Here is a 16,594-nt window from a genome sequence, read left to right on the forward strand (position 1 = left end):
TAGTTAGATGATAAGCCATTAAAGGGTTAATGATGCGCTCATTGGATTGGATGGAACTAACATAGCAACGGTTGCTATCCACTGAACACTGCATTTTTCATATTGCGCACCTGCGAAACTCACCAGGGCTGACGCAATTTGAAGATCAGACTGTAACGGGAAGACACGTATTCACAGCGTTTGACATCTATTTTCCCCGTCTACTGCGATTGGTGAGTGTGCTGGGTGTTGGGTGATTGGAGATTATTGGTGCTTCGGCCAAAATGGCGGGAACTGGTTGCATTCTGAGAGATGAACTAGGAGCGAATCCAAGGCAATTCTGGCGGTTAGGGAACGTTAGGGGGTCTCGCGAGCTAATGATGGGGACTCTGTTCAAATGGCATCTGCTGACAGATATTTAGTCTTCACTGACATGGGGGGAATGTACTAGTATTTGACTTCAGTCTGACTTACTCTGTTAACCATAGGTCAGTTCTAAAGATGCCGCCCGCGCTTGACACCCACCTCGATGAGGACGAGCTCGCAGAAATTGACTTCTCCGACATTGAAGAGCGATACCGTGTTGATCTTCCCACCGGCTTCGACACGGTTGTCGTTGTCGACAATGTTCCGGTTGTCGGAGACGCCAAAAGGGAGAAGCTTCTTACCATGATCCGTAAAATGTTTTCGAATATGGGAGCGATCAAGGATTTGCATATGCCAACTGACCCGAAAACCGGGGAATCTAAAGGGTTTCTCTTCATTGATTTTGAGACACCTGAAGGAGCGGCAATGGCTGTAAGACACGGCAACGGTACACGGCTGGACAAGAGGCACGTCCTTGCCGTCAACCGGTTTGACGATATTGAGACGTACACGAGTGTAAGCGACGAATATCAAGAGCCCGAAGAGGAACCTTTTGTGGAGAAGGAGTACATGAAGAGCTGGCTCGGGGATCCCCGTGCGCGTGATCAGTGGGTTATGATGAAGGGAGAAGACGTTAGCATTTACTGGAACAACAAAGGCGAGCAGCCTGATTTGGTGCACAGCAGAAGCGTAAGTTCTTGTCTTTTGCGCTGTACAGCAGCGTGAACTGTTGGCTGATACGTATTCAATAAACAGAACTGGTCCGACATGTACGTCTCTTGGTCGCCCAAAGGTACATACCTTGCAACCTTCCACAAGCAGGGTATCGTCTTGTGGGGAGGTCCAAGCTGGAGCAAAATCGTTCGATTTCCACATACCAACGTCAAGCTCATCGACTTCAGCCCCAATGAAAAATACCTGACCACTTGGAGCCATGAGCCTTTTGTAACTCCTGAAGGAGAGCATCATGTAAGTGATAGATCGTCGTTTTGTTAGTATCTCCGTCAAATGATGATCACACAACACATGAGGAGTTGTATGAGCGCATACCAGCTCCTCGTTGCATGCGAGTAGAGCTATGTCGCGTGGATTATCAAAAAGAACAGAGATCTGATGACATACGCGGTTATTTCCTATCGCCATTTTCCAAATGAATTAAATCTTGATTCCTTCTAGCACATTGCGATTTGGGATATTGTTACCGGAAGAAAGCTGCGTACCTTCCCCCTTGAATCGTCAGCGTTAGGTCAACAAGACGGCAAACAGAACACAGTTAAAATTGACTGGCCTATGTTCAAATGGTCTCACGATGACAAGTACGTTGCCCGTATGTTACCGGACATGATCAGTGTATACGAGACTCCGGGAATGGGTTTGCTGGATAAGAAGAGCTTCAAGGTGCGCCTCAGGATTGCATTTTGCGATTAACTTCTTCTATAACTGACGTTCTATATGAACAACAGATCCCTGGTGTCAAGTCATTCGCTTGGTCACCCTCCGACCATATTTTGAGCTACTGGACCCCCGAAAGCGGTAATATCCCAGCGCGTGTCACTTTGACCCAGGTTCCTAGTCGCAACACCGTCCGAACCAAGAATTTATTCAATGTCATTGATGTAAGTATTTTGCCTTCGTTGGTCGGACCGACAGATTACTCATTGCTGAGTTCAGTGTAAATTGTACTGGCAATCGGCTGGAGACTACCTCCTCGTCAGAGTTGAACGAGTAAAAACAAAGAAGTCGACCATGACCAACTTTGAGGTGTTCCGCATGCGTGAAAAGGATGTGCCTGTTGACGTGTCGGAGATTGACAGCAACATAGAAGTTACCAATATCTTCTGGGAGCCAGCAGGGCCGCGCTTTGCGGTACTAGCTCAGGAAGGACAAAAGATTCTATGCAACTTTTATCAAATGGTCACAGCCAAGGATACGACAGCGGGAAAGAAAGGAGGCCCATCAGCAACTGACCTTGCTCAAGGCGTGAAATTGCTCAAGTCGGTAGATGCAAAGGGCACAAATCAGGTGATATGGTCACCGAAAGGACGATTCTGCGTATTAGCGGGTGTTCGGGCTTTCCAAGGAGAACTTCAATTCTGGGATGTGGATGAGCTCATTTTGATGAACACTGGCGAACATTACATGTGCACAGACGTTGAATGGGACCCTACTGGACGATACGTAACCACCTCTGTGTCCTGGTGGCGTGTTCAGAGTGATACTGGTTTTATCATGTGGACATTTACAGGTCAAGTTCTGGCCAAGCAGAGCGTCCCATTCTTCAAACAATTGTTGTGGCGCCCACGACCACCTATTCTCCTGAGTCCCGAAAAACAAAAGCAAATACGAAAGAATCTCAAAGAGTACAGCAAGCAATTTGAGGAGGAGGATGCGGCTCAGACTAAAGCCGTCAGTCGGGAAGTGCTCGAAAAGCGGGTACGCCTTTGGAAGGAGTGGAACGAATATGTCGCTCGTGTGCGGGACGATTACGAACGTGCAAAGGATCTTCGAACCGATATCTGGGGCTTCGATCCTGAAGAGGTGGATGAAGGAGAAGTTGAGGGTGTTGAGGAATGGGTGGAGGAGATCATTGAAGAAACGGAGGAAATCGTGGAAGACTAGAGGCGGCGGGATGCCCAAATTTTTTATGATCTTGCAGGCGTTTGGGATCATACAAATATACGCATGATAGAGCACTGGCATGTCTATTCCAAAACCGCAGTGTTTGAGAAATTTCAATGTGATTCGACTCATTCCTAGCGTCCACTTGTATCTATTTTGTATGTCAGGTAATGCCCTTTATACATGCAATCCCTTTTCTTTACAGATTTCCCTCCAGATCTCCCCATTTCTTCCTCTTCCTCCTATTATCCTTCGTCTTTGAAAATTCTCTCAGAATCTTTAATCCCATTGCACGCCCGCCTAGACCCCATCTAGCTGCAATCCAGTGTCGTTGTTCGATTTCAACAAATCCCGTGGATAGTATTATGTATGTCATCCGGTAGTGGCCTTTCCCGAGAACGATGGAGAGGACGTCTGGTAAGATGGCATAGGTGCAGGGTGCTGGATTTGTTAAAAGGGTCATGGCGGTTTCGAGGTGGTTTCGGAGTGCTGTGATGTACCACAGGAGGATTGTTATGGTTGTCTCAGGTGATGATCGGATGGTTGCTGGGGAGGGCGACTTTGACGTTGCCCATCCGATTCGGAGAAGAGTTACAGGAAGGTAGACGGGTGGTGATGGAATAGGTGATGGGGGATATTGGAGGGCCAAAGCATCATGGCACCATATTGGGTTTCCTTTGTCTGGTTTTCCTTTTCGCACAATTTTGGAGGCGACGTAGCTAGCCAGGATCCGACAAGTCGTTTGGTCAAGCCAACATGCTGGCCACCTATTATGAAGAATCCCAATTTCCACCGTCCATAGTTCAACTTTTCCGAGTGTCTCGGGATGTGTTGCGATCCATTTTGCTTTGGTGTGAGGGGAACGGATCAAATGTGATATTCTTCGACTGGTTAACGCGAGATGTCCCAGGGTGATGGGATGTGAAATGTTTAGGATAATCTGTAGGAGGATTTCTGGTGGTAGGAATGGAAGGGATGGAGTAGATGACAAGTTATGGTGTCCCATTTGCGACAGTTTTTTTGGGTCGATCGAGCTTTGCGATTGCCGACAAGGTAGTTCAGATTGGCTTACGTGACTGTCCGCTTCATGTCGGGCCTACCAGGACGCAGCTCTTGGTTTCTCTCCCGCGCGATTTCGTACCGTTGGTTGAGGCAGTGAACTGGGAACAAATATGGCTGGACGTCTATAGTACATGTAGCGACAGTTGACAACGGACAAATATTAATATACACGCGATCTGTATAGATGCCAGTGTGGGCACCGGGGCAACCTACTGCAGATAACGACAGGAAAGATGTAGCAGGAAGCGTAAGGCTGTCAAAACGCTTGTTGCCATGTATCGCACAAGGAGGGACCGCTGATGAAAACGTGTCAACCTTATTACAGTTGGGTCAAGCCATCAAACCACAAGGTTCTTGTTCTTCTGACAAACAACCATGGTTCGACATTTTCTCCAAGAATAAGGGATGTGTGATCGGTTAGCAGGCAGGTATTGTGCTCAGTGGCCTTTCAAGTATCCTTCTCCTCGGTTGAGTACCTGGAGCTTTATTTTCCACAATCCGCTGAATGTGACAGCTTGGGTTAATTCCTTTTACAATAGCATCTAGCGACTTCCATGGCAGTCCATGGCAGTCCGTGGTCAACGGCACAACTGCAGTCAACCTACAAAGGATAGGTGACATACGCAAACCTGCCAGTGATGATTTTGTGGATAAGATGGGCTTGTTTTACGTAAAAACTTTGGTCTCTCAAAACTGAATAATCGCGTCATGGTTCATGTACAGAGAGGCCTGCGTAAAAACTACCTACAAGCTGATTCCCTTCGTCCATATTCACACAGAGCAGCGCAAAGAATTCTTGATACCACCAGAATCTCAGCTTTCAATCACTCCATACTCACGCCATGGCTTCTCTAACATCGATCCGCCGCTTCACGACAACCTCTCTTGCCTTCAACAAAAATCCTTTAAAGCATCCCATCAAATCCGCTGCAGAAGCCGTGAAAAATGCAGCACAAGCCTTCAAAGAAGACGGTTCAATTGGAAAGCAGTTTACTACAGAGGGCGCGGTTGGCGGTACCGCCGAGAAAGTAGCAGAAACCACCGAACATCTGGCGAAAAAGGTTGAACAGAATCCTGATGAGGCCAAAGAGGAGGCAAAGCGAGCTGCCGAAAAGGCAAAGCATGAGACTAAACGCTCTGCTGAGGATACAGCGAACAAGGCGAGGAGGACCACCGAGGAACTGCGGGAGAAAGCCAAAGATGCTATTGCGACAGATCCCGGCTTCAGGAGGGTTTAGGGAGACAACATTTTGTGAGATTATACTGCATACATTGCAATTCCCAATCTGTACATGGCTTTCTGAATACTTGAGGTCATTCTGCTTGTATTGCTTGATGTCGATTCCTTTGAACTCTTTCCGACTGTTATGTAATATACTCAGTATGGCGCAGTCATGGTGTAATTTATCCCCAAACGGTCGATCTCCCTCCTTCGTGTTTCTCCGCTCTTTCGTGTTCGTTTGAGGCTTTTTGTCCGCCAGTGCAGCATGACGCATTAACATCAACAACCTTATTTCAAGCAGACCGCTGTCGCCTTTCATTGAGTTCACCCCACCAGACGTCCTCTGTATATTCATTGCTATTATGGGCCCCGCTGGAGAGACTCTGCTCACCGTCCTCATTCTGGACTATGCCATTCAGCTCGCCTTTTACCTGATATCCGCCCCGCTAAAGACAGAAAAGCTGTACGATGCGTCTGGAGCATTGACTTTCTTTGCATGCACGCTCACTGCACTGCTCTGGCGACGAGATGGGCAGAGTCTGGACGATTTGTCGGCTAGGCAGATCTTGGTTGCGGTGCTGGTGATCGTGTGGTGCCTGCGACTAGGAACCTTTCTGGCGATTCGGTGCGTACAGAATTACTCTATATAGTCAGAACTATGTTTATGCTAAGTTCATTTTTCACGTTAGAGTGTCAAAAACAGAGGACAAGCGGTTCGAAAAATTCAAACATAACCCGATCAAATTCTCAGTCGTGTGGTTCATGCAGGCATTTTGGGTGTTCATGACCGCCTTTCCAGTTTACATTGTTCTGGGAAACCCTAGCAAAAGCCAACGATCCTTTGGTGCCTCTGATATTATTGGCCTTATAATTTGGGTGTACGGATTCGTCGTTGAAGTCGTGGCGGATTCCCAAAAGTTTCGATTCAAGAACCGCCACCCCAGAGACTTTGTTAGTACTGGCATATGGCGCTACTCTCGCTATGCCAACTACAATGGTGAGATCTTCCTCTGGATCGGAATGTTTATCCTCTGTGCACGAGGATTTGAAGAAGGGTGGCAGTGGGTCTCGATCATATCCCCGATTTTCGTGGCCTGCTTGATTATCTTTGTCAGTGGGGTAAAACTGTCCGAGCAAGCGGCGGCGGAAAAGTACGGTGATCGCGAAGGTATGTGAGACGTGGTTGATAGCACTTGAATATTTAACCAAGAACTCATCCAATGTCTATAGACTATCAATTGTATAGGGCGCAAACGAGTAAATTCTTTTTGTGGCCACCAAAGAACATTAAGTCGAAGGTAACAGACCAACAGGCAGCTGTTTAGCCATGTACTTAGATCCTGATACGGTTGTTATGCTATAGTCCACGTAGGCCAATAGTGTCGATAAGAGAATAATGATCTTACATACTAGTAAAACTACTGCGTTTGTTCATGTCTCATACATAAGCTCCCCCATGGCTTGAATTCGCTGTGAATTATGCCGATCATGAGCTGGTTCATGAGATCGGGAGCATATCACGTGATTGTAGCTGCGCCACACCTTTTATTTCTTTTTAAACGAGCCCATCTTCGATCGTAGCTCACTTGTCGTCTTTACCTCCTAGCGGAACTGGTTGGATACAAGAGCATCCATGCTTTCCATGTCGCCCGATCCAGATCCTTTCTAGGCGGATATGACGATACTGGAGATAGTATGTGACTCCTGCTTTTGTGTGGATCTCGCCATCTGCTGGGCACACTTTGCGCTTGAGACCATTGGGTAAGTCCACACATCTGTTTTCTGCCCTGTGCTACCATTTCCATGAGGAAAAGATGACCTATACGATCGGAAAGCCCCATGTCGATATTAGTCATTAGAAAAGTTTCAGCCTTGTCTGAGAAATCGTAGCCTAGAGCTTGAATGTTTGCATATGAGTATCAGTCGGCTAACGTGTTTGTTTTGTGTACGTTAGAGCGTTGAAAAGGTGATACCTTTCAGCGAAGCGATACTGGTGAGTTGATATTTTTTGTATGGGAGGAATTGGGGAATGATGAAGTCATATAGACGGGCGGACGGAAAGGTGTCTTACAAGCACCATTTATCATGTCGAATGTCTATTTGCTGACCCTTGCGTATTGGGCGAATTGTCGACTCTCTTTGTTATGAGATACTAATAAGGTCATTCTTCTCGCTCAAAGGTTGACACCTAGATATCACTCGCCGACTGGTGCCTCCGAGATGTCTTGCCATAGCTTACGGTAAGTGTCTCAAATGTCAAAACTGATGGATGTTGGGTTGGGCGCTTTGAAATGATTAGTGCGTTTACGTCTGCAAAGCCAGACCAAATCATGGTGAATAAAAAACGTTCGGTTCATCAATGATCAAAGCGAATGGTTTCGGATTGTTTTATAAAACTTTCACTCTGCCTTGTAACTAATGGTTTCTTGTCTTTCTTTCTTTGAAGCAGGTACGTGGTCAACATTTTGTTGTGATAGTATTAGCTATTAGAGTTTGCAGACACAAATGTTTACAATAAAATGGACGAGCTATCACCTGATAAAGCGGACTTGTGTGTGTTTCATCATCTTTTCCCTTGCAGCCCTGTTGGTAGATGCTCGAACCACGACGCTTCCGTCTTGGTGTACAGCAAAGGAGGCAATACGTTGGTGACAATTCATGGCATAGCTTTGACATTGCAGAGTTACTTGCTGATACCTGAGCGGCGCCATATGGATGTCTTGGAATTCATTGCATCAAGGGTTCGTTCATGCCCAATCAACTGTAGGTAAAATCTCTTTTGGATTGTGTGATGTAGCGCTGATTGAATGCAACTTCCCCACCAAGAACCCCTGGACACACGGTTTTTTTTTTTTTTTTTTCAAAGCTTGAGGACCGTTCTGTAGGGATCTTTTAGCGTTATGAAAAGGAATGACTGTCTGGTAACTCTTGGCTCCGATGGAGACATGGAGGGGAGGCTCACCGCTCTTGTGACTGATCGTTCCTTTGCCTTGCAACTTTATATAAAGATGCATTTGCAAAAGACTTACACCATCGCTAGTCTTGACCGGTTCCGTTGATTTCGCCTGACCAAATTCCAGGTAAATTGTTGTTGGATTCTTATTCCCGTCGTGGTAAATGCGACTGAAAAGCCCACTTTCGAATTGGAGCCGCTTTTTGTGGAATGCCACAAGTTACTCAAATCATTTTTCTTCTCCTGTCTCTCCCCCCAAAAGCAAACAGCCCAAAAGCACAGCCAAAAGACAAAAAATCAACATTTGCTCACCTGATGGAGAAATCACTCTTCACCCCACCTTGCCTAATGCAGATTATGTTCACAAAATAAACGGGCGAAATAGTCATTTCTTAAAGGTCCCACAAAGTTTTGATGGAACACACAATTGTCCAAAGGTGTGAGATCTTCATCATCTTGCAAAACGCGTTGAACCGCTAGACTTGTTTTTTTTTTTTTCCTTCTGTGCGTTTCTGGCACACTTCCGCTTCCAAAGGGATTTTGAAGAAGAAAAAATAAAGTGAACAGAAGGGGGACAAACGGTGCCGCAAAAGGGAAACTCACCACAAAAGAGAAATATATGACTTGTTAAGAAAAAAAAAAACCATAAGTAACATTACTCCCAATGGTTTTGTTTGAGTTGCAAGCTGTGCAATTGTTTCACTAGTTGAGAGACTGGACCATTTTTCTTTTTATTCCTCTGAACCTCATCATTTCCCCCACGAAACTCTACATTCTGGAGGGCTTTTAGTGTGCTTTTTAAGTTTTCTTTATGGACGTTTGTCGTCTACGATAGCCCCTCATCTCCACCAGCTATGGCTCAAAGCAACAGCACCGCAGCCTTTCGGTGCCCATATCCTTTTACAACCTTTGTGGGATCAACAGCGAACCCAGGCTGCTTTGATTTGCCGGGAGGGAAATGTTGCTTGGTATGTATGGTTTGCCATAATGTAGCTGTTTGGAATCAGAGGATATGTTTTTGCTAAAGTTGTCCTGATATTTGTAGCCATGCCCGAAAGCGGACTACTTTTATCCTCCTGGGTAAGCTCGCTTAGAAAAAAGGAGCACACTGGACTCGAGGCTCACATGAAAACTTTGTTACAGGCAACAGGATTCGATCATGACAATGTACCAAGTCTTTTTCGCCATCTCGTTCGCCTGTGCCCTCTTCATCTGCACTACCTACATCCTCCTGCCGGGACGAAGACGGTATCAAGGATTTCTCATCCTAATCAACAACATTGGATTGGCTCTGTATACGGGCTCATCTCTCATAGCTCTACCCAATCCCAAAAAGACCGTCCAGTGTGCAGCCGACGGACTGACAGATGCCAATTGGGATAACAACACCAGGTGTGCTGTGCAGGGAACAATGTTTGTCTTGGGGACGCACATGTGTCTATGGGCTGCTCTGGCCATTATGATCAACCTTCATGTGGTAAGTTGAATGCGCGCGATCATTGGTGTATGATCAACGAACATGTTGGCTCACCCTACCGCCAGAATGTCGTCTGGCGAAGTAAAATTCTGGAACGCTATTCAATCCTCGTTTATTCTACCATCATCTTGATTTCCGTCGGCCTTGCTGTCATTCCTGTCATTCAACGAGACATTGAAGCTCAACCTGGATTCCTCTGTGCAGTTTCAGCCGATGTGGTCAATCAGATATTTTTCTATCCACAAAGCGTTGCAGTTGGTGGTATACTACTACTCCACATTGCCACTGGCTGCTGGATGTTTGCTGTCAGTCGGCGAGTGTCGGATGGAAAGAAAAACTGGAAAAAGTGGGTGAGAAAGCAGATTCGAATGCAGTGGCGACCGGCAGCGTTTACTGCACTGTCTCAGGCGGCGTGGTTCGCATTTTTCGTAAGTTTTGCTTGCTTTTTTTTTCGCGCAGCTTTTGATCGTTTGTTCCTAACGGAGACTGTTTAACAATCACTAGATCGTCTACCGCACCAACTATGACAAGATCAAAAATCATGTCACGAGTGAAACTCCCTGGATTCGGGCATGGGTGTTCTGTATCCTACAAGTGAACTCAACGGAGGGACCGGCAAAGTGCCAAAGCATTGCAGCACCTTACGTTCCAGGCTTGGGCGGAGCGGCCTTTGGAGTTAGCATTGGTATCCTCATTGGAGTATTCAATTCACTCGTTCTTATATCTCCTCAAATTATGCGGGAGTGGAGGGAATATCTGGGATTCGCGAGACCTATGTCACGGGCCACATCGTTGTCCAGTGGTACCGATTTTGAAATGTCTGTCAGCGATGGAAAAGACGGAGCAAAGTCCGGATCAACCTACCCAGTAACTCGCCAACCAAGCCAAACAGCTCCTATCGAGGAGGCCGGAAAGCGCACGCGGACAAGCTCAGAAGCCTCGTTCAATCTATCTAGTACCGTAGAATCACGCTCCCCATCCCCACCCGCTACTCCCACATCCACGACCCCAATCATCAGTAGCAAACGCACACGTCCCGGCGTAGAATTCGCCGATACACATCTGAACCTCCCATCGTCACGACCCATTTTGCGTTTAGATCCCATAGCTCCCCCACGAGGTGCACCGTCGATACTAACGGATAGATTGCAGTATCCAGCACCTGTCGATATAGATACCCGTGTATCTGGGGATAGCACTGGACCCGGTGGGCGATATACCAAACCTGACGGATGGTGATAATTGATAGAGCGTCTTGTGTAAATTTTGAAAGCTTGAATGGACCTGTAGAATAGAGAGGGAGGGAGGAAGTCGAGCAACAGACTACCATGTCAGGTTGCGGGCGACTTGATGTTTGTTTATCGTTTCTTGTTTTGCTGTAGTTGGTAATTAGACGTCGTCGACAGTTTTATGCACATTACTTGTTTACCAATAATAGTGTGTGACTGCATGTCCAGTAGGATTGTCCTCCTCAGGCGTGTTGTCTATTCTGGATTTAGATATAGAATACATGAACACAAATAAGAAAAACTATACAGTAAATTCAAGTAGCATAACACCAAAAAATGGAAACGATTGTTCAGTTATGCTCTCCTATCCTAAGTCTCAGACTTCTTGCCCAGCGGCCTGCTTGTTCACTTTCAAACCCCCAAAATCGTCTTTGCGAACCCTCCGCAACGCTTTGAACACCCGCAAGGACATGCGCACATCCTTTATTGCCCAGTCCCATTCCATACGTTGTTGGGAACACGGATTAACAACCGTACGTTCTCGCTCCCATCTTGGGACACCGCAACAGTCAGGTATGATACGAATTAGCTGTAGAGGGTGAACAAGATGAGTTTTGTTCTTTGACAAACAATGACAAGCCGAATCAACATACCAGCCCAGCGATGAGAGAGATGGATCCGAAAGCGACGCTGAAGAGCCATAGTGTGATTGGTAATGGAACCGTACTAAACACTTTCCCTCCAAACTGGACAATCAAGACCTGTCCCAACACGGTGCCAACATTGACGCCCACAAAGAACTTATTTCTGAGAATCCCACGAAAAGGCACCGCAAAAGAGTCCCACAATTTCCACACCCAAGAAAGCCTCCTTCCTTGACGCCGTGCGTTACTCAGCCCATCGATCACCCGACAATTGATTTCATTAAACAATTGCATGAACACAAATGCATTGAAGCAAACCGTTTGCAAAATCGCCTTGTCGTGATCGTTTCCGTCCACGTCCAATCCCAAGAGTTTTGGACCTAGGAGAAGCAGCCCGAGTGATCCTATAATCTGCACAACAGCTTGCCCAATGATCATCTTATACATGGGAAAGGTTATCAAGCTGGCTGTGCGTTTATCGGGACGTCGGTTGAGCGATTCTTCTGTTGGGGGATCAGTCGCCAATGCCAAGGCTGCAAATGTATCCATGATGAGATTGACCCAAAGAAGTTGGACAGTGGTGAGCACAGCGGTGTTTTCAGAAGATAAAAGGGCGGAGATGAACGTCAAGAGGACCGCAGTGATGTTTACGGTCAATTGAAATTGGAGGAACTTGCGAACAGCGTCGTTCACGGCTCGGCCCCACATGATAGCTTTGATGATTGAGATGAAGGAATCATCCAACATGACGACATCCGAGGCTTCTTTTGCAACCTATCATAGCGAAGAAATTAAACAAGAGTCCAGAAAGAGCAAAACGTTGATATATACCTCTGTCCCGCTTCCCATACTGAATCCTACATCCGCCAAATGCAGGGCAGGTGCATCGTTCGTCCCGTCTACATCAAGATCATTGCAAACATGTAAGAATACACTGGTAACAAGCCGAAGCTAATGTCACAACGTACCACCAGTCACAGCTACCACTTGACCCATTTTCTTCAACCACTCTACTAACAGTCTCTTATCCGTAGGTGATGACCGAGCCAGGACTTGAAGCTTTGGGATGAGCGCCTGCATTTTGTCGTCGGACAGCTCCCGAAAGTCATGACTGTAAAGAAAAATGTCAGAAACATAAAGCGATTCCCGTAACCAAAGCAAAATGTTAACCTACCCTTCGATGCATAACCCGCCACGAGTGTATATACCGCATTTGCGTGCAATAGCTTGGGCCGTTACAAGATTGTCACCCGTCACCTAAACAAGACATTGACATGAGGCAACGGACTTTGTGGCATACTATGTGGGACGTGACTAACCATCCGGACAATAACGCCTGCTTTCCGGCATTTTTTGACGGCATCTAGCACGCCTTCGCGTAGAGGATCTTCGATCCCAACGAATCCGATGAGAACGAGGTCACTCATATCGGCTTCTTGGTCGCCTTCAGTGGGTTCGGTGCTCTTGCCCTGGGTCTTCGGTTGGTTTGGTTGAGCGTCTGAAGGGTTTTCGCCGTTTCTTTGGTCTTTTTTAGTTATGGGCTTCTCCCTTTTGCTGTTGGATTCGTTGTCGCTATCATCCATTTCTTCGTCAGTCTGGATAGCTTCATCTTTGGTTGTGACTGCTCCATTCGCGTCCTCTTTCTCTGTTTCCTTCACATCGCTGCTTCTCTTGACGGACTTTTGCTTCTTGTTTTTTCGCTTTTTATTACTTTCCTTTCCAGGTTCTTGTCTCCGATTTTCATTTTCCACCGGTTTATCATCCGTTTTTGTATTCAATTTCTTGTTCGTCTCTCCGGATTCTTCATCTGGTTTATTGCTCTTCTTCTCGTTCGCCTTTCCATCTTTTTTGTTGCCGGAATGTTTCGGTTTTTCGTTTGGCGGGTTACCGCTGACATCTTTGTACGCCAGTAAAATAATCCTCAGAGCATCCTCTGCGTACCTCCTCATAATTTTCCTGAATTTCTCTCTGGCTTCCTCGTCCAAGGGTTTCGGAGCTTCACCCTGCGCTTCCAGGTACATCGTACAATCTCCCAAAAGACATTCGGCGGCACCTTTAACGTACAGCCGTTGGGTACCATCGTGATTGATAAGGGTAGCTTCGCATTTCTTTTGAGAACTGAATGGATATTTGTGGATGATGTTTGCTTTTTCTCGCACCTCTGTGTACTCGGTACCAAGTTCGCGTGCCAGTTGAAGGAGGGCAACGTCCGTGCGCGAACCTATAAATGTTAAATTCTTGGATTTGTTGGTATCCTTTGGATGGTCTCCTTGGGCATTGTCATTGGATGAATGCGTATCGCCATCTCGTTCATTGTTAGTACCCTCCGAGTTATCATCAGCGTCTTCCTCTTCGAATGCAGTGGAGTTGATTGAAATACTCTCAGTGACTAAGGACAATAGTTCGTCTCCTAATCGTTCTTTGAAATGGGAAATACGGTGTTGGGAGCTATGGTGCTGATTTGCATCTCCTTCACTGCCACTGCTTGTCGGAGACTCTGGACTTCCATTCGTTTCGACATGCTGATCATGGTCATCTTCGGAAGGACGTTGCTGTTTGCGTGGGGGTAAAAGTTCCACTCCCCCAATTTTCGCTCTGACAACGGTCATCTCATTTTGAGTAAGGGTTCCAGTCTTGTCCGAGCAAATTGTTGTTGCGCTTCCCATCGTCTCGCTAAAAACGAGAGCAGGCATATCAGAGAAAGATTAAACCGTGATTGTTTTAATGTGAGCGTATTTCAACATACCAAGCAGAAAGAACTCTAACTAAATTTCCATCCGTCATCATTCTGGTCGTAGCATATGCCAACGCAATGGTTACGGCCATAGGGAGACCTTCCGGAACAGCGACGACCACAATCGTTATACTCTGGATCACGATGGCCACAATAGCGCTGACAATGTTAACGGCGGGAGGGATGTCCTTGTCTCGCTGGCTGGGTGGTGTATGTTGCCGCGTGACGAAATACTTTATCAAAAGAGTGCTGTAGGTGGGCAAATGTGGTCAGTCGATGCGACCCAATTTTCAATGATCAAATGACAAAAGTATTGATCCTCACATGAGCATTAGGATTGCTGCTGCGATGCCGAATTTGGCGATGCGCTCTGCCAAAGCCTGTAGCTTTTCTTGAAGCGGTGTAGCAGCATTTGCATCATCGTCGCGAATTGACTGGTGAATTACCATCATCGCTGCGTGAGCAGGTCTCGCAGGTGTAAACTCCAAACGACCTTGCATCACGTACCATCATAGCACTACCCATGACCGATTTTTGCCCTGAATGTTCGCAAACCCGCCAGAAACCATGTCAACATTCTCATTTGTAGGCCAACACACGTAGCAACCTACCGACGCAACAGACGACTCCTCTCCCCATTCCCTCCTGGATCCTACTACCACTCAACAAGACGACATCCTCACCGATCTTCTTCTGAGTACTCTCACTCTCCCCCGTAGAACTTGATTCGTCCACTTTGAGCTCCGATCCACGGACCAGGAGACAATCTGCGGCTAGGATTTCACCAGAATCGAGAAGGTAAATGTCCCCAACAACTAATGAGGTGCTTGGAATCGTCACTTCCTTGCCGGATCGAAGGACTTTGACTTTCCGATCACTCTTTTTTGCGTTCAGTTTCCGGAATTGGCGTTCTTTTTGGTCTTAATGACGAATACTTTGGTCAGTGCGCATCCCAACAATAGCTCTTTCCATATCTCACGTACAATCGTTCACAGAGTTTGTCAAGACCACGACCAAGACCGCGACCAGGATTCCCGCTCCATCGACCCATCCAACGCTAACAGATTCCGAAAGTTAATACTTGGGGTCGTTCCATAGGAAGCGAAAAGGGCCCCGTATACCCACCGAGGCTCCTCTGGATCATGTAGTCCTACAATGTAGACAGTCAATGGCGAATCAACCGAGAACAACATTGGGCGGCACAATTCACCAACCAGAAAAATAATCCTCCCATATACCAATCCCCAGTGAAATGAGTGCCGCTATGCTCAAAAGAACTGCGAAAATGTCAATGTAAACATGTTTGGAAGGTTCGGAGAGAAGCGATTCGAGTACACCTACTCAAAGTCTTATCGGACAATGCCTCCCACATGAGCTTACAAAATGGTTTTGATTTCGCTTCTGGAAGTACCTATACACTATGTCAATCCCAGTGTTTCAAATATGAAATGACGGCTACATACATTCTCGCCATATTCTTCTTTCCGCGACTTTTCATCCTTCTTGTCCAATCCCTTATCAGGATCCACTTTCAAGCTCTCCAAAACCCCATCAACTCCTCCCAAGTCATCAAGAAGCGCCTGATTCTTGTGGTCTTCAAATACAGCAGCGAGTTTGTCTGTTATACCAGATGACTGATCGTTCGAGTCAGAGGAGGTCCGGACGGGATGGTAGTCGCTGCTTCGTGGGCGTGCCATGATGGTGGAAGCATAGGACAAAGGAAACTTTGGACAAGAAACTGTTCAGAGGAAGAGCGGAGCGTGGCTTCACGCTTATTACGTCACTTGGTTTTTAGAGTTTACAATGCAGGATCGAAATTACAATATACCCTAATTTGGATTCATTAAGTAGATGAGCAATTAACCTTCCATAACTTCGGCACTTTTCCGACTCTCCAACCGCTTTCCGGGTTATCGGCCCAGCAATTCACCATATGGAAATACAGACCCAATTCCCAACTATGCTATCGAGGAACTGAGACCAAAAAGTACGCAGCGCTGCGGAGCTACCTTGAGGTGGGATGTTCAGAGTCGACAAGGAGGCAATAATGACATGATACAAAACGGCGCTGTGCAGGCTAAACACCCGGAGCTAAATCTCAGCATTCTGCATGGCAATTGTCAATATGTGAATATGTGAGTGGGCGGTCAGATGTGGCAGTGGAAAATGCTGGCCGTAGTAATTATCTGACACCATTAACCCAAACCCATATCGCACTGGTCATTCCGACGCTAACCAGACTCAATATCCCTTTTTGGAAGGCAAACGTTTGGAACAGGTGACGGGTGAGGGTAGTCACTCTGCACACT

General features: G+C 46.6%; 5 protein-coding genes across 6 annotated transcripts; 4 read left to right on the plus strand and 1 right to left on the minus strand.

Moving 5' to 3' along the window:
• The first annotated feature begins 122 nt into the window (after window positions 1-122).
• Window positions 123-3,101, plus strand: SPPG_04868 (translation initiation factor eIF3 core subunit b). The gene is made up of 6 exons (XM_016753106.1): window positions 123-212; window positions 468-1,035; window positions 1,102-1,314; window positions 1,522-1,743; window positions 1,809-1,961; window positions 2,017-3,101. Exons 2-6 carry the CDS (start codon window positions 481-483, stop codon window positions 2,962-2,964), a joined length of 2,091 nt encoding a protein of 696 aa, XP_016608599.1. The 5' UTR covers window positions 123-212; window positions 468-480; the 3' UTR covers window positions 2,965-3,101.
• Window positions 3,102-4,685: 1,584 nt separating this feature from the next.
• On the plus strand, window positions 4,686-5,309 carry SPPG_04870 (uncharacterized protein). Its single transcript, XM_016753107.1, has one exon. The coding sequence runs from the start codon at window positions 4,869-4,871 to the stop codon at window positions 5,262-5,264; it is 396 nt and encodes a 131-aa protein (XP_016608600.1). The 5' UTR covers window positions 4,686-4,868; the 3' UTR covers window positions 5,265-5,309.
• A 147-nt stretch (window positions 5,310-5,456) lies between these two features.
• On the plus strand, window positions 5,457-6,731 carry SPPG_04871 (the record flags this gene model as incomplete). 2 transcript variants are annotated; one of them, XM_016753108.1, is made up of 4 exons in its annotated part: window positions 5,611-5,873; window positions 5,938-6,416; window positions 6,479-6,546; window positions 6,612-6,633. In XM_016753108.1, 4 exons carry the CDS (start codon window positions 5,611-5,613, stop codon window positions 6,618-6,620), a joined length of 819 nt encoding a protein of 272 aa, XP_016608601.1. In that variant the 3' UTR covers window positions 6,621-6,633. The 2 variants fall into 2 exon arrangements, with proteins under 2 accessions (XP_016608602.1, XP_016608601.1); XM_016753109.1 differs by having other exon boundaries at window positions 5,457-5,873; window positions 6,479-6,731.
• A 1,743-nt stretch (window positions 6,732-8,474) lies between these two features.
• SPPG_04872 (uncharacterized protein) lies at window positions 8,475-11,220 on the plus strand. The gene is made up of 5 exons (XM_016753110.1): window positions 8,475-9,169; window positions 9,247-9,281; window positions 9,345-9,678; window positions 9,744-10,106; window positions 10,183-11,220. The coding sequence occupies exons 1-5, from the start codon at window positions 9,056-9,058 to the stop codon at window positions 10,915-10,917; spliced, it is 1,581 nt and encodes a 526-aa protein (XP_016608603.1). The 5' UTR covers window positions 8,475-9,055; the 3' UTR covers window positions 10,918-11,220.
• SPPG_04873 (calcium-translocating P-type ATPase, PMCA-type) lies at window positions 11,114-16,009 on the minus strand. Its single transcript, XM_016753111.1, has 15 exons — window positions 15,749-16,009; window positions 15,627-15,696; window positions 15,500-15,562; window positions 15,411-15,435; window positions 15,269-15,342; window positions 14,897-15,205; window positions 14,793-14,824; window positions 14,610-14,719; window positions 14,298-14,534; window positions 12,871-14,224; window positions 12,726-12,808; window positions 12,520-12,662; window positions 12,383-12,450; window positions 11,561-12,325; window positions 11,114-11,496 (listed from the first exon to the last, which is right to left on the minus strand). The coding sequence occupies exons 1-15, from the start codon at window positions 15,980-15,982 to the stop codon at window positions 11,284-11,286; spliced, it is 3,780 nt and encodes a 1,259-aa protein (XP_016608604.1). The 5' UTR covers window positions 15,983-16,009; the 3' UTR covers window positions 11,114-11,283.
• Window positions 16,010-16,594: the final 585 nt, after the last annotated feature.

Source organism: Spizellomyces punctatus (genome assembly GCF_000182565.1).
Source record: "Spizellomyces punctatus DAOM BR117 chromosome Unknown supercont1.7, whole genome shotgun sequence".
In the NCBI taxonomy this organism is placed as follows: Eukaryota; Fungi; Chytridiomycota; class Chytridiomycetes; order Spizellomycetales; family Spizellomycetaceae; genus Spizellomyces; species Spizellomyces punctatus.